General features: G+C 49.0%; 1 protein-coding gene across 6 annotated transcripts in view; it reads right to left on the reverse strand.

The window, feature by feature from the left end:
- Positions 1 to 14,933, reverse strand: part of LOC117404628 (calmodulin-binding transcription activator 2-like) — a 38,928-nt gene that overhangs the window by 18,112 nt on the left and 5,883 nt on the right. For all 6 annotated transcript variants that reach the window (XR_009319889.1, XR_009319888.1, XM_059014575.1 and 3 more), the window contains exons 8-11: positions 12,243 to 14,620; positions 11,625 to 11,751; positions 9,736 to 9,870; positions 936 to 1,075 (exon numbers count right to left, since the gene is read on the reverse strand). Coding sequence is in view for 4 of the 6 variants with exons in the window: in XM_059014575.1 (XP_058870558.1) it covers positions 936 to 1,075; positions 9,736 to 9,870; positions 11,625 to 11,751; positions 12,243 to 14,620 (2,780 nt within the window). In the remaining 2 variants the exon portion in view is untranslated. The remainder of the gene's footprint in view (positions 1 to 935; positions 1,076 to 9,735; positions 9,871 to 11,624; positions 11,752 to 12,242; positions 14,621 to 14,933) is intronic.

Below are 14,933 nucleotides of genomic sequence, written 5' to 3' on the forward strand. Positions count from 1 at the left end.
AGTATTTTTAAAAGGGCTGCTTAGCTGCGATGACGCTTGCTGGTTCTAGTAAGAGGCGGGACAGTGTATTTGAAAGCCTCCGTTAGCGCTCACTGCATTGCCGGTGCTCAGAAGGGCCAGTAAGAAGTCAGAACGAGGGATCTGGCAGCCCTGGTTCGGTAGGGTGCTTATCTCTGCCTGCGTATATCTGCCCATCCTCGGAGCCTCAGGGCTAATAGCAGCCAAATGCAGGGATGTTTCCATGACTGTGTCCCGCTGGGCTTATGCCCTGACTGCATCCTGAGCCCTTGAGCCCCTGCTTATGGCTAATCCTGCTTGACAGGTCACGAGGCCGCCCCCCCCGCCTGTCAATGGAGATCACTCTCTCACAAGACCAGGTCTGGGACCTATCCTCCTAGTCACTGTTTTCAAAGTTCATGAGCTAGTTAAAGCCAAATGAAATACTGTACAGCTATTTCTATCACTACAACAAATATATATATATATATATATATATATATATATATATATATATATATTATTATTTATTTCTTAGCAGATGCCCTTATCCAGGGCGACTTACAATTGTTACAAGATATCACATTATTTTTACATACAATTACTATGTAAAAATACTTCATGAAGAAGAAAAAAATTAAAATCCGACAAACCGAAAAGTTTTTTTTTCTTTTTAAATCAAGCACATTTTGAACCCCCCCCTCGCTCTGTACCTGGAGGTGAATTTTCTCCCCGGGTCCTGCTTGCTGGTGCTGTGCCCCCCCCTCGCTCCCCCCCCCGGCTCTGTACCTGGAGGTGAGTTTTCTCCCCGGGTCCTGCTTGCTGGTGCTGTGCCCCCCCCTCGCCCCCCCCCTCGCTCTGTACCTGGAGGTGAGTTTTCTCCCCGGGTCCTGCTTGCTGGTGCTGTGCCCCCCCCTCGCCCCCCCCTCGCTCTGTACCTGGAGGTGAGTTTTCTCTCCAGGTCCTGCTTGCTGGTGCTGTGGAGTTTGTTGCTGCTGCTGATTAGATGCTGTCATCTCAGCCATTCTCTTCTCCATCTGCTCGAGTCGCTCCAGAATCGACATCCTGAACTGGTTATCTAAAGAAAAAAAAACACAGAGCGCATCAGTGACTGACACACACACACACACCCCAGATCCGGTACATGTGAAAATGTGAGGGGTTACCAAGAGGCCATACCAGGGCTTGTAACTCACACACGTCCTGCTGCACCCAGTCCTGAGGCTCAGAGCTCCCCTCAATGAAGTCTGTTATTATTATTAATATTGAAATGATCAGGAGCCAGGAGTTTGAGCAGGGTTACAAACTCACACTAGCCCTGCTGCTGCTGCTGCACCCAGTCCTGAGGCTCAGAGCTCCCCTCAATGAAGTCTGTTATTATTATTAATATTGAAATGATCAGGAGCCAGGAGTTTGAGCAGGGTTACAAACTCACACTAGCCCTGCTGCTGCTGCTGCTGCACCCAGTCCTGGGGTTCAGAACTCCCCTCAATGAAGTCTGTTATTATTATTAATATTGAAATGATCAGGAGCCAGGAGTTTGAGCAGGGTTACAAACTCACACTAGCCCTGCTGCTGCTGCTGCTGCACCCAGTCCTGAGGCTCAGAGCTCCCCTCAATGAAGTCTGTTATTATTATTAATATTGAAATGATCAGGAGCCAGGAGTTTGAGCAAGGTTTGTGACAGGAGCTCAAACTAGCAGCTACAAGGACACATAATGCAAGGGGACGGGCATCAGGGAGGAAGGCTTCAGCCTCTTCAAATGGAAATTATTCACCTGGGGTGACCCCAGCTAACATCCAATTTTGGAACCTAGTGGGGGGTGGGGGTGTGCTGTCCCAGATCTTTAAAAACTACCAGGGAAGGGGGGGAGCGTGGGGAGGGTGGGGGGAGCGTTAAAGAGGCCAGCGGGTTTGTGATAATTTCACAACTCGTTTCAGCCTGGGTGACAGCCTGGCATTGCTGTCCGCTTGCCCGCTCAGAGGGCTCACAAGGAGACCAGAAAGAAACTGTGGATATTAGTTTACATAACCGGTGTTGTTGTTTTTTTTTTTTTGCACCTGTTGAACAAATTCAGTAATTTAGTCTTTCGAAGTCGCAAATCATACAGCTGTGGCCGCAGGTTTTACATCGCGACCCTATAGAATTAACACATTCTGCTTGGTAAAGTCGAGTGAAACCTGCTGAATAATGCCACCTTAACATAGCGAATTACACACCGCTTTGTAGTTTTCCCGCATTAACTGAAAAAGTGAAAAATGCGACATTTCCAAAATCTAACATGAAATGCTACTGTACTACTATTATGGCTTCCTTTTTTTATGTGATCTCATCTCGTAGTTTCTCTAATGACATGTTAAATAATAAAAGATCTAAATGATGTTCCTATCTTTTTTTTTTTTTTTCTTTTTTTAATTTCTGTCTCAATCCTGAAATTCTAGGTGATGCAAAACCTGTGGCCTCAGCTGCAGATGAAATTCAAATCAAATGTTTTGCATCGGTTGATACTGCCTGCATGTAAACGCTTCTTTGTGACTGGCATCAGAGTCTTTTTCTATGACTAGAATCGGTACAGCGAGACTAACATGTCTTTGTAATACAGAGTCTGAGTTTCATGAGATCATGCAATACAGCACACGAGAGAATACGCCAACGAGACCAGCCCATTCGGACCATCAGCGCTCGTACGGTTCCTAGCAGCTGATTGATCTCAAAAAACTCTTGTCAAGATGGGTCTTGAAGGATCCCAGTGATTCGGCATTAATAACACGGCTAGGGAACACCCTGGCTAACCCATTCCATGCCCTCCCCACGCTGCACGACTATCTGAACCCAGCTCTCCGCAGGTGAGGGCTGATTTACCATCCCAAAAACTATATGAATATAATTTAGATCTTTCATTCAACATCATGTAGATTAGATAAAGAAAATACAGAACAGAAAATAGGAGGCACTTTTTTACACAGAGAATCGTGAGGGTCTGGAACCAACTCCCCAGTAATGTTGTTGAAGCTGACACCCTGAGATCCTTCAAGAAGCTGCTTGATGAGATTCTGGGATCAATGAGCTACTAACAACCAAACGAGCAAGATGGGCTGAATGGCCTCCTCTCGTTTGTAAACTTTCTTATGTTCTTATGTAATCAAAGAAACTACAAAATGATATTGCATAGAGTCTACCTTAAGCCATAATAGCAGTACAGTAGTATTTCATGTTAGATTTCGAAATTTTTTCAAGCCAGTTTTTCATTAAGTGTTCTGTAAAACTCCAAAGCGGTGTGTAATTCCATATGTTAACAAGGTAACATTATTCAGCAGGTTTCATTCCACTTTACGAAGCTGAATGAGTTTGTTCTGTAGGGAGATGCAAAACTTTTGGCCATAGCTGTGCATACCACCACCACCAACTATCACTTAAAAACTTCTGTTCGGAATCGACAACCATAGAACTTTAACAAAAACAAATACAATTCAATACGGTTTCCCCCCCCCCAGCTACACCGCACTGCCTTGCAAAAGTTACAACCAGCAAAAAAAAAAAAACTACAAAAGACGATTTACATTCATGACTCAGCTATTAACCACGCCGTAGAAACGCTAAAAGAAACTTGGTAAGTTCAACAGCAAACGTTGCCACCAGAACCCCTTCTTAATGTAACTCACTTTACATTCACGCAGTAATAAATCGTACAAATATTAGGGCTGACATGGATTACTGGGGTTCAGCGAGACCCCCCCGTAGCGCCTCATTTCAAGGTTATTAAAACACGAAGCGCTACAGACCTGTATACAATAGACGCTTGCATACACCTGGAAATATAACACTGCCTAGCTTTGCAAAAGTAAGCAACAACAGGTAAACTAAATACATAGCAAGCAGCCATCCACACATTTATACACTTATACATGCACAGTAAAGAAAACAACTATTATATTATTATATTATAATATTATTATTATTATTTATTTCTTAGCAGACGTCCTTATCCAGGACGACTTACAATTGTTACAAGATATCACATTATTTTTACATACAATTCCCCATTTATACAGTTGGGTTTTTACTGGAGCAATCTAGGTAAAGTACCTTGCTCAAGGGTACAGCAGCAGTGTCCCCCACCTGGGATTGAACCCACGACCCTCCGGTCAAGAATCCAGAGCCCTGACCACTACTCCACACTGCTGCCCTGCACTATAAAATGCAAAAATAAGACAGCTGGAACTTATCAAAAATATACTCAAAAATAAATATCTACACACACATTTTAAACGCTGGTGTGAATTTAGGGGTGCGCTACTGTAGGTACCCCACGTCTCTACGAACAGACGTGCGTCTCGGTGCGTGTACCCCAAGAAACGCGCAGCTTCATAAGAAAACTTTTTCAGGGGAACACAAATCAGCCTGGAAAAAATATATAAATATAAACAGCCGAACAAAATCTCTGAGCTTTCCTGCTGTTTGTGTCTAAGTCTGCACCTACCTTTTCTGTCCTGTTCCATCGTTTCCCACAGTAATGAGCAAGAATCGCTTTCCACACTTTTAATAATAGTTGGGGGGGGGGGGGGGGGCAGGGGTAACGCAGGGGAGGGGAGGGGGTGATAATCGCGGTCCTACGATCACCTCTTCATTGTAAGCCCCTCCCCTCTTTTTTCAGTTTTGGGTGTCGGAAACTCCTTTTTATGCAGTGATCCAGTCCCTTCGATACAAAATAAAAATGTATACCTGATAATGTAACGAATGAATGAATTAAGAGTTCAGGAATCAGCCGCTGAAAGACAAGTCCAGCAAGTCAGAATCCTTCATCCAGAATCCAGCTCTGCAGTTAAAATATATACCGAATAAATAAATATCAATAGTGATCATCTTCGAAAGGGAATGGCGGAGAGTCTTGCAGGCGAATTGGAGTTCGTTAAGGAGTTAAATCTGTTGTCTTGCTCGAGACACATTTTTTTATAAAAGCAAGCAGCAGTTCCCAGGCTTTAAAAAATGAAAAAAAAATTGTCCAAAAGTTTCTTCTGCTGCCAAAACTGCAGCTTGCTCGTCCTCTTCCAGCTCGGTTGCTACTGCCCCGTTTTTGCTGTCCTGATAAATTAATTATGAGTCCCTCCCTCCTCTCCTCTCTCTCTCCCCCTTTCTTTCCTCCTGCTCCTCCTCCCCTCAGCTCCTGCTTCCTGTCCTCTTTGCTCAGCTGGAATTCTGCTGTCGAGAAAAAACGTCGACGACGTTGTGAAAACGAGGACAAAAAACAAAAGTCGGGAGGAGAGTAGGTAGGGAGCGTGGGGGGGTGGTATGGGATGTCTTAAATGGAGAGCTGGAGAGACTGGGAGGGGGCACCGTGGGGCACTTTACTGCATTATGACAAACTATACTGGGAAGTGCTCCTGCAGCTCCCCCTCTAACTCCCAACTCTAACTCTGGGATCAGGATTAAAATAGCTCACAGAAATGCTGTACTCAGAGAGAGAGAGAGAGAGAGAGAGAGAGAGAGAGAGAGAGAGAGAGAGAGAGAGAGGGGTCGGGGTTGTGTCACAATGCAAACTGTACCAGGGGGTGAGAATGTGGAGTGAAACGTGGATAAAGGTGGCACACTGACTGAGAGAGACGCTGTTGACGCACCCTCTCAACACCACCGCTCCCTCCAGTCCTGGGAAGTTTTGTTATCTCTTAATGAGCTCAGTCTCAAAGCAACAGCACCAGTTGCTGAGAGATACTGACTGTGTGTGTGTGTGTGTGTGTGTGTATGTGTTGGAGTATCTGTCTCTGTCTTTTCCATGGTTATACTCTGCATTTACCATAGTTTATCCTGGTTTGCTATGCTTATTAATATACTTAATCATGCCTCTCTGTGCTTTACAATGCTTCCCTATGCTTTACCATACCTCTCTGTGCTTTACAATGCTTCCCTATGCTTTACCAGACCTCTCTGTGCTTTACAATGCTTCCCTATGCTTTACCATACCTCTCTGTGCTTTACAATGCTTTACCAGACCTCTCTGTGCTTTACAATGCTTCCCTATGCTTTACCAGACCTCTCTGTGCTTTACAATGCTTCACCACACTTCTCCGTGCTTTACAATGTTTCCCTATGCTTTACCATACCTCTCTGTGCTTTACAATGCTTCCCTATGCTTTACCAGACCTCTCTGTGCTTTAAATGCTTCCCTATGCTTTACCATACCTCTCTGTGCTTTACAATGCTTTACCAGACCTCTCTGTGCTTTACAATGCTTCCCTATGCTTTACCAGACCTCTCCATGCTTTACAATGCTTCCCTATGCTTTACCAGACCTCTCTGTGCTTTACAATGCTTCCCTATGCTTTATCACACCTCTCTGTGCTTTACAATGCTTCCCTATGCTTTACCAGACCTCTCTGTGCTTTACAATGCTTCCCTATGCTTTACCACACCTCTCTGTGCTTTACAGTGCTCCCCTATGCTTCACCAGTCTTTGTAGTGCCAGCAGCACTAGTCAATATTCCTCCCGGTAACCAGGCTACTTGATCACTGCATATTTATAAAACTTGGATCTCTGAGCTGTGGCAGGTTAACACACACACACAGGCAGGCAGGCATCCAGACCAGTTAATTGCTAACAGTGACAGATTTATAATGGAGCCCCCTCCTCTGAGCTATAAAACATGGATACTGTTGACAAGAACAAGCCTGTCAAGGAAAACAACGGGGATTAGGGGGGGACTTAAATTGTTCAATATTTGATTGAACAATTTAAGTTTACTTTTCATCATTTGTAGCTACAGTACAGGGTTACTGTGTACAGATTCACTCCATCGCTGCGACCAGTTTAAACCAGGTTCTCAGTGAGGGTAATGGTAAGGGATGACGCCAGGAGGTTTCGGGCTCCTGGAGTTAGGGGCTTTCCAACTGCCCCCCCGCACGGCTGCTCAGCCTTTGAAACCTGAACCCTTCTGTTCCTTCAGGAGGGATTAGAGGCGATGACGGGGACGAGAGCAGCACACTGCGCTAACCATGCAGAGCAGAGTGGGAAGGGAGGGGGGGAGGATAGATCTTATTAGGAAAGGGGAATAAAACAGTAACAAAGCAGAGTGGACGCACAGGTAAACATTTTAATAAACATGGCAAACTACAGTAAATACCATAAAGTCGAAGGAACACGGAGCCCCTGTGCGGCTTGGAACTTGGTTTCAGGAGACGAGGTTCCAGGCCGCTGCGCGGCACACCAGGGGAGACTTGGGGGGGTTTGATACAGCAAACCTCAAACTAGGACTCCTGGAACCAGGTTTCAAACCGCTGCTCCTGGAAAAGTGGCTTTGTGTTCCCTCAGGGCAGGCATTGAAATAAGACTCCTATTGCATAGCAGTTTCTCCCTTACAGGTCTTAAGACGAGCCAGTTAGCCAGTGTTACTCTTATTAAACTCACAGCAAAACCAGGAACGGATCAAACTGCTATGTAACAGGAGTCTTACTCCCATCCTTTGCAGGGAGTACAGCTTATTAAAGAAGCTCTCTCTCTCTCCCCCTCCCTCTCTCCCCCTCCCTCTCTCACTCTCCGTCTCTCCCTCCCTCTCTCTCCCTCTCCCTCTCCGCGTCTGGCTGACCTGCAGAGCTGCGGTCAGTGAAGTGAATGTCTGTTGCTCACAGGGAGTTCCTGGCCGTCATCGGTTTTCCGTAGCTCAAAATAAACAGACCCAGAATATCCCGGGCTCAGTCTTTCCACCCCCTCTACCCCCTCCACTGGTGTAACCCTAGATCACCAAAATACCAACCAAACCAAACCACACACGCACACACAAGCACAAGCACACGCTGCCACTTCTTCAAGTTCATTCTTGTTGTATTAGTTTTTTTCCACCCCTCCCTCCCTCTTCGAATCTGTCGAGTTGGTAAACATGTTGCACAACAAGTCTGGTGCTGCCGTTTCTGTAAGTCTGTCTGTCTGTCCGTCTGCCTGCCTATCTGTCATATCATTCCTCTCTGAGAAGAAACAGAGACAGAGAGAGAGATACAGACAGAGAGGAGAGAAGACAGACAGAGGAGGAGAGAGAGGCAGGTAGAAACAGAAGGAGAGAGATACAGACAGAGAAGAGAGACAGAGAGGAGAGAGAGAGACACAGACACAAAAAGAGCGCCAAAGATACAGACAGACAGAGAGGAGAGAGATAGAGTGAGAGAAGGAGAGAGATACAGACAGAGAAGAGAGACAGACAGAGAGATACAAACAGAGGAGAGAGAGACAGAGATACAGAGAGAGAGACAGTTCTCTCCAACGCATGACTCTAAGTCGCTCTGGTATGTGTGTCTGCTAAATGACTAAATAATAACAATAATAATAATAATAATAATAAAATAATAATAATAATAATAAGTCATCTGTAAAAACAAAGCAGACTTATCGACAGAGTCAAGGACCTGCTGAAGTGTGAGAGCATCACCATACCCATCAGCCTCTCTGCAGCCTCTCCTCCACAGCTATCAAACAGTCAGCAGTGCTGAAAGAGACAGCAAGTTCAAAGACACGCTGTCTCTCTCAAGGAGGCCCCGTTTTTACACTGTTAGTCCCCCTGTCATGAACGGAGGAAGTAATTTGCCTGTGATTTACAAACAAGGGGAAATATAGGCCAATGTCTGGACCAATTGATGACACTGAGAAAGACTTCTAGTGGAAACGTTAGCCATTGAATTTACACTGAAGACGCTGAGAAAGACTTCTAGTGGAAACGTTAGTTATTGAATTTACACTGAAGACACTGAGAAAGACTTCTAGCGGAAACGTTAGCCATTGAATTTACACTGAAGACGCTGAGAAAGACTTCTAGTGGAAACGCTTGTCTTTGAACTCGCTAAGTTTCTTTCAGCATTTTCTAAATCTGGCTTCTCTCTAGCTGCTGTCTGGCGCCGCTGCAGAGGGACGAGTTTAAACCTCACATTCACGGTCCAGGAATGTTAATGAGACGAGAATGGGGATGGCAGGATAATCCGTGTGGATCAGAAGACCGGTGGAGCAGAGGAACACGCGCTTGTGACTCGGAGCAGACAAGGATACTGAAGACAGCCCCCCCCCCCCCCCCACCCACCCACCCTCACTTCAGCTGAGCAAGACCTGCACTATTAAATCTACACCAGTGGAGGATCAGATCTCTCCCAGCTTCAGTGCGTGCAGCTCCCACAGTCGCTCGCTTCAAATCAACTCTCAAGACCCGCTTGTTCTCTCTCGCATTTAATGCTCAAGCCTGATATCTGTTATTAGCTGCTGTCTAAATTGCTATTTCAGGTTTTTCTGTTAGTCGTATGATTCTGTATGACACACGCATCCACAATGTCTAGAATTCACATCCTTGTATTTAATAGGCAGCAGTGTAGAGTAGTGGTTAGGGCTCTGGACTCTTGACCGGAGAGTCGTGGGTTCAATCCCAGGTGGGGGACACTGCTGCTGTACCCTTGAGCAAGGTACTTTACCTAGATTGCTCCAGTAAAAACCCAACTGTATAAATGGGTAATTGTATGTAAAAATAATGTGATATCTTGTAACAATTGTAAGTCGCCCTGGATAAGGGCGTCTGCTAATAAATGATAATAATAATAATGTGCTATGCCCTGCATTTCACTGTATTTAATGTATTTGCATTGTCCCTCACTGTCTTGTAAAGCGCTTTGTGATGGTGGTCCACTATGAAAGACGCTATAGAAAATAAAGATTGATTGATTTTTAGAATCACTTCTCAAAAGGTTTGGGAGAAACTGCAGTAAGATCGACTCACCGTCCAGGGACAGCCAGTCTATCTGGGTGCTAGGCAGGGTTTTGGAGTTGCGGGCTCTGTACTCAAATAGCACAGAGGAGGAGATGATGTGATTCTCCTGGGCTACCTGTAGAGTCACCAGCCCAGCCTCGTGAGCTGAAACAAGGAACGAGAGACGAATTAAACAAACAGGCACTCAGTACTGCATGCAGACTGAACTGCTCCCTCCCTCCCTGAGAGAAAGGGGGCTCCCTCCAGTCCAGGGCAGGCTTGAGGCACGGAGACTGAACTGCTCCCTCCCTCCCTCCCTCCCTGAGAGAAAGGGGGCTCCCTCCAGTCCAGGGCAGGCTTGAGGCACGGAGACTGAACTGCTCCCTCCCTCCCTCCCTGAGAGAAAGGGGGCTCCCTCCAGTCCAGGGCAGGCTTGAGTTATGCCTCTATGTTGTACGAGTTGTTCTAAAAATTAAACAGGGTTCATTTTTTCAATTGTTCTCTAACAGTCAGAGAGGAGTTGAGAAAGCACTGGGAACAAAACCAAGCAATGCAGCTTTATTGCGGCAAGACACTGCCACCTGTTGGTCAACATAAAACACTGCAACTAATAGACATAGACGACTGGTCTTACTTTGTGTCCCATGATATGAATTTGCACAGTAAGTTGCAATGAAATGGCTGCACCAGTCTATCTAAACCTTTTAATAGTTCCCCATAGTAAAAGCACAGCAAAGTGTAATAAAGCACAGTGAAAGTACAGTAAAGCATAGGGAAGCATTGTAAAGCACAGAGAGGTCTGGTAAAGCATAGGGAAGCATTGTAAAGCACAGAGAGGTCTGGTAAAGCATAGGGAAGCATTGTAAAGCACAGAGAGGTCTGGTAAAGCATAGGGAAGCATTGTAAAGCACAGAGAGGTGTGGTAAAGCATAGGGAAGCATTGTAAAGCACAGAGAGGTGTGGTAAAGAATAGGGAAGCATTGTGAAGCACAGCGAGGTCTGGTAAAGCATAGGGAAGCATTGTAAAGCACAGAGAGGTGTGGTAAAGCATAGAGAAGCATTGTAAAGCACAGAGAGGTCTGGTAAAGCATAGGGAAGCATTGTAAAGCACAGAGAGGTCTGGTAAAGCATAGGGAAGCATTGTAAAGCACAGAGAGGTCTGGTAAAGCATAGGGAAGCATTGTAAAGCACAGAGAGGTCTGGTAAAGCACAGGGAAGCATTGTAAAGCACAGAGAGGTGTGGTAAAGCATAGGGAAGCATTGTAAAGCACAGAGAGGTGTGGTAAAGAATAGGGAAGCATTGTGAAGCACAGCGAGGTCTGGTAAAGCATAGGGAAGCATTGTAAAGCACAGAGAGGTGTGGTAAAGCATAGAGAAGCATTGTAAAGCACAGAGAGGTGTGTTAAAGAATAGGGAAGCATTGTAAAGCACAGAGAGGTGTGGTAAAGCATAGGGAAGCATTGTAAAGCACAGAGAGGTGTGGTAAAGCATAGAGAAGCATTGTAAAGCACAGAGAGGTGTGTTAAAGAATAGGGAAGCATTGTAAAGCACAGAGAGGTCTGGTAAAGCATAGGGAAGCATTGTAAAGCACAGAGAGGTCTGGTAAAGCATAGGGAAGCATTGTAAAGCACAGAGAGGTCTGGTAAAGCATAGGGAAGCATTGTAAAGCACAGAGAGGCCTGGTAAAGCATAGGGAAGCATTGTAAAGCACAGAGAGGTCTGGTAAAGCATAGGGAAGCATTGTAAAGCACAGAGAGGTCTGGTAAAGCATAGGGAAGCATTGTAAAACACAGCTAATTCAGTACAGCAGGGACGGAAATAAGACTCCCGCAGCATAGCAGCTTGATTCCATTCCTGGTTTTACTACGAGTTCAATAAGACACACATGAGCTTGTTTCCCCATCCCTGGCTGTACCTACCGGGGCAGTAGCAGCGCAGCACCCCAGACTGGATGAGCGAGGCTGGGACGGTGATGTGGTCGAAGAGGCAGGAGTACCGCTCGCTCCCCGCCATCCAGGGCCCGGTGATCAGCACCTTCACCCCACCCTGGGAACACACAAGCGCCGCACACGGCACTATTACTAATGAGTCACTCAGCAGACGCTTTTATCCAAAGCGACTTACAGAGACCAGGGGGGTGAACTCTGCATCATCAACAACTGCTGCTGCAGAGTTACTTCCAATAGGAGCTCGTTTGTTTTGCGTCTCACCCGAAGGACGGAGCACAAGGAGGTTCAGTGACTTGCTCAGGGTCACACACACACACACAGGGAGTCAGTGGCTGAGCCGGGATTTGAACCTCCTGGTATCAAGCCCATTTCTTGGGCTACCCCGATAACTACAATACAACCTAGCCTTTACACGGCTACACAAGCACGCATCCACATTGTACTCGCGCGGTCTTGTGTAAGTGTCCGGTGGCTACCTCGAATCAAGTTTTTTCTTATCTCACACGCTACCCCATGCATCTCTACATATATATATCACAATTAATCAAACTATCGTTACTCTTCACTGTGGTGAAACACACAGCTCACCTCTGGGTAGGACCATTCCGGAGAAAAATCGGTGATGGTGACCGGCTGCCGTGCTTCCATCCCTCCAGCAGGGGGCGACGGAGCCCCGGCGGCCAGCTCGGGGTAGGGGAGGAAGTGGGGCGGGGAGATCTGCTGCAGCTGCGGGCTCAGGTGATAACTCCCCCCGGCGGCCAGTCCGGGAACTGCGGTGCCAGCGAGCGTGGGGGTGGTGACGCAGGCAGGGGGTGACGATATCATAATGGGAAAAGGCTGTGAGTGGGGTAGGGGGTTGGGGAGAGAGAGGGGCAAGGGCTGGACTGTGGTACCGCAAGAAGGAGCAGGAGGGGGAGGAGGAGGAGGAATGGAAGTGCAGAAGGACAGCTCTCCTCCCATGCGCCTCCCTTCATCCTCCGAGATGAACTCCGAAATCAGGTCCGGAAACTGGTTGTCAAAGGAGATCTCGAACTGCTCCTCCTCCATGCCTAGGCCCAGTCCGGTTCCAGCGCCACTGGGCTCAGCGGTCGCGGGCCCCAGGCTCCTCTGTATGATGCTGTAAAGATCCGATACGGTCTCGTTGTTTCCGCGCGGCTCGGACGCTCCAGCACCGGCTGAAGCAGAACAAGAGGATAGTGATGAGGAAGAGGAGGATGAGGAAGAAGAAGGAGGAGGAGGAGAGTGTCCTTCCAGCTGCCCCCTGCCCCCCGCCTCTCCCTCCAGCTCCCTCGGCCTCCCCGGGTCAGCGTTAGTGTCCATCGGCGTCTCCCCTTCTGTGGAGCCGGCTCGGAAAGTCAAGGCTGGGTTTTGCTTTTCCTCTTCGGCCGAGCTGCAGCAATCCTGGATCCTGTTTTTGATGTCGATGGGGGAACTCCTCTTCCTGTGTCGCGCTGGATGCGTTCCCCCGACCCCGATTTCCCCAGCAGCGGCGTCGTCGTCTTGGATGAAAAACCGGTTCCCCTTAACCGGCGGCTGGGAGCTCTTGCCGCGTCGGTTGTCGCTGAGGCAGCCCATCTTCTCCGCCAGGCTAAGCCCCGAAGGTATGGCAGCCGTGGCGACCACGACCAGGCTACTGGGCCCCAGAGAGACCCGGCTTAGGGGCACGCTGGGGAACGTTTGGGCTGCCAGGCTGCTTGTGTAAGTGGAAGTGGAGTTAGAAGACGGGGAGGCAGGATGAGGAGGGGAAGGGAAGAGAGAGACGCAGACCGGGCTGGAAAGGGTTTTCGGGGTGGCGGAGTCGGCTACAACACAGTGCGGGGAGATCCGAGCGACGGCAGAGAGCGAGGGGGCTGCTCCGTTACCGTTAGTGTCAACGTGGGCGATCCTGTTGCTGTTAGCTGTGGGAGTTGGAGCGGTCCCAGCTGCCGGGGTAAAGGAGCAGGCAGGGTGATGAGAAAGCTCCCCGCCTCTTCTCTCCCTCTCCTCCTCCCTCTCCCTCTCGCCCAGGCTCACCACCCCCGGGGAGCGGCTGGAAGCCAGAGAGCAGAAGCTGACGGAGAGGGAGTCCTGGTTGGCGGCGCCCCCGTAGGTCTGCCCCTGCCTGGGGCTGTTGAGGAAGGAGTCGGGGTCGAAGGCAGCGGGGGCGGGAGGGGGTGTTCCGACAGAGGCTGGCGCAGGAACAGCGGGAGCAGGGCCACTATCAGTGACTTCCATGCTGGCGTCCAGGGTGTCCGAAAGCATTAGCCCGCTGACGGAGCCCGGGACCAGGGCTAGGATGACGGGGGCTGCCCTCGGGGGTCCCAGCTCGGGGTGCGGGGGGAGCTGGGTAGCGGAATGGGAGATGGGGGCGCTGGTACTAACAGCTGCCACAGTGTTAGCCTTTGCTATCAGCTGCTGGCTGGGGGTCAACCCATTATTGTCCACCATACCGCCCCCTCTCCCTCCTCCTAGCCCCGTCGTCATGACGATCACTGCGTTCTGAGGTAGGCTGCCGGTCACCGCGGCGACGGGCACGCGCTGGTCCCCGTAGTGACCGTTGCCGAGGGCGCCGGTCGACGGGGAGTTCTGGGCAGAGTCGGGGCTGCCGGCGAAGGAGGACTGGCTGGAGGAGAAAGAGGACTGGCTGGAGGAGTAAGAGAGAGGGGAGCCCTCCCCAGCACTGCTCAGCCCGGGACTCATCCGTGCGCCCAGCGCCTTCCCCCCCTCCCTGTGAGGCAGGGGCTTATGCTGTTGCTGTCGTTGTTGCTGAGTTGTTGGCTTCCTCTTCTCCCCTCCTCCTCCTCCTCCTCCTCCTCCTCCCTCCTCACCCCCTCCCTGGTCCGTGTCTGGCACTGGCTCGCCCGTGGAAAGGTTCTGCACCTCGGTCAGGGCAGGGTACGAGGGGCAGGGCCGCACCTCCTCCACTTTAGGGGAGATGATGCGGTGCTTGGTGCTGTTGCACTTGTGAGGAATATTACCCGGGGTTCCTGAAAGACAGGGAGAGATGGAGAGAGGGAAAGGAGGGAGAAGAGAAGGGGAGTAAGAGAGGGAGAGAAACAGATAAATTGAGGGAGAGTAAAAAGGAATACTAATTTTAATTGAGTCTATTGTTTTTATTATGTAAGAATACCTAACACCTCCCCTCTCCCTCCTCCCCCTCCCTCTCCCCACCATCCCTCTCTCCCCTCTCCCCCCTCCTCCCTCCTCCTCCCTCTCCCCCCTCCTCCCTCCTCCTCCCCATTCCCCCTCCCCCCTCCATCCCCATCCCCTCCTCTCTCCCCTCACCCCTCACCCCTCACC

The sequence above is a fragment of the Acipenser ruthenus genome, chromosome 48 (assembly GCF_902713425.1).
Source record: "Acipenser ruthenus chromosome 48, fAciRut3.2 maternal haplotype, whole genome shotgun sequence".
NCBI classification, from domain to species: domain Eukaryota; kingdom Metazoa; phylum Chordata; class Actinopteri; order Acipenseriformes; family Acipenseridae; genus Acipenser; species Acipenser ruthenus.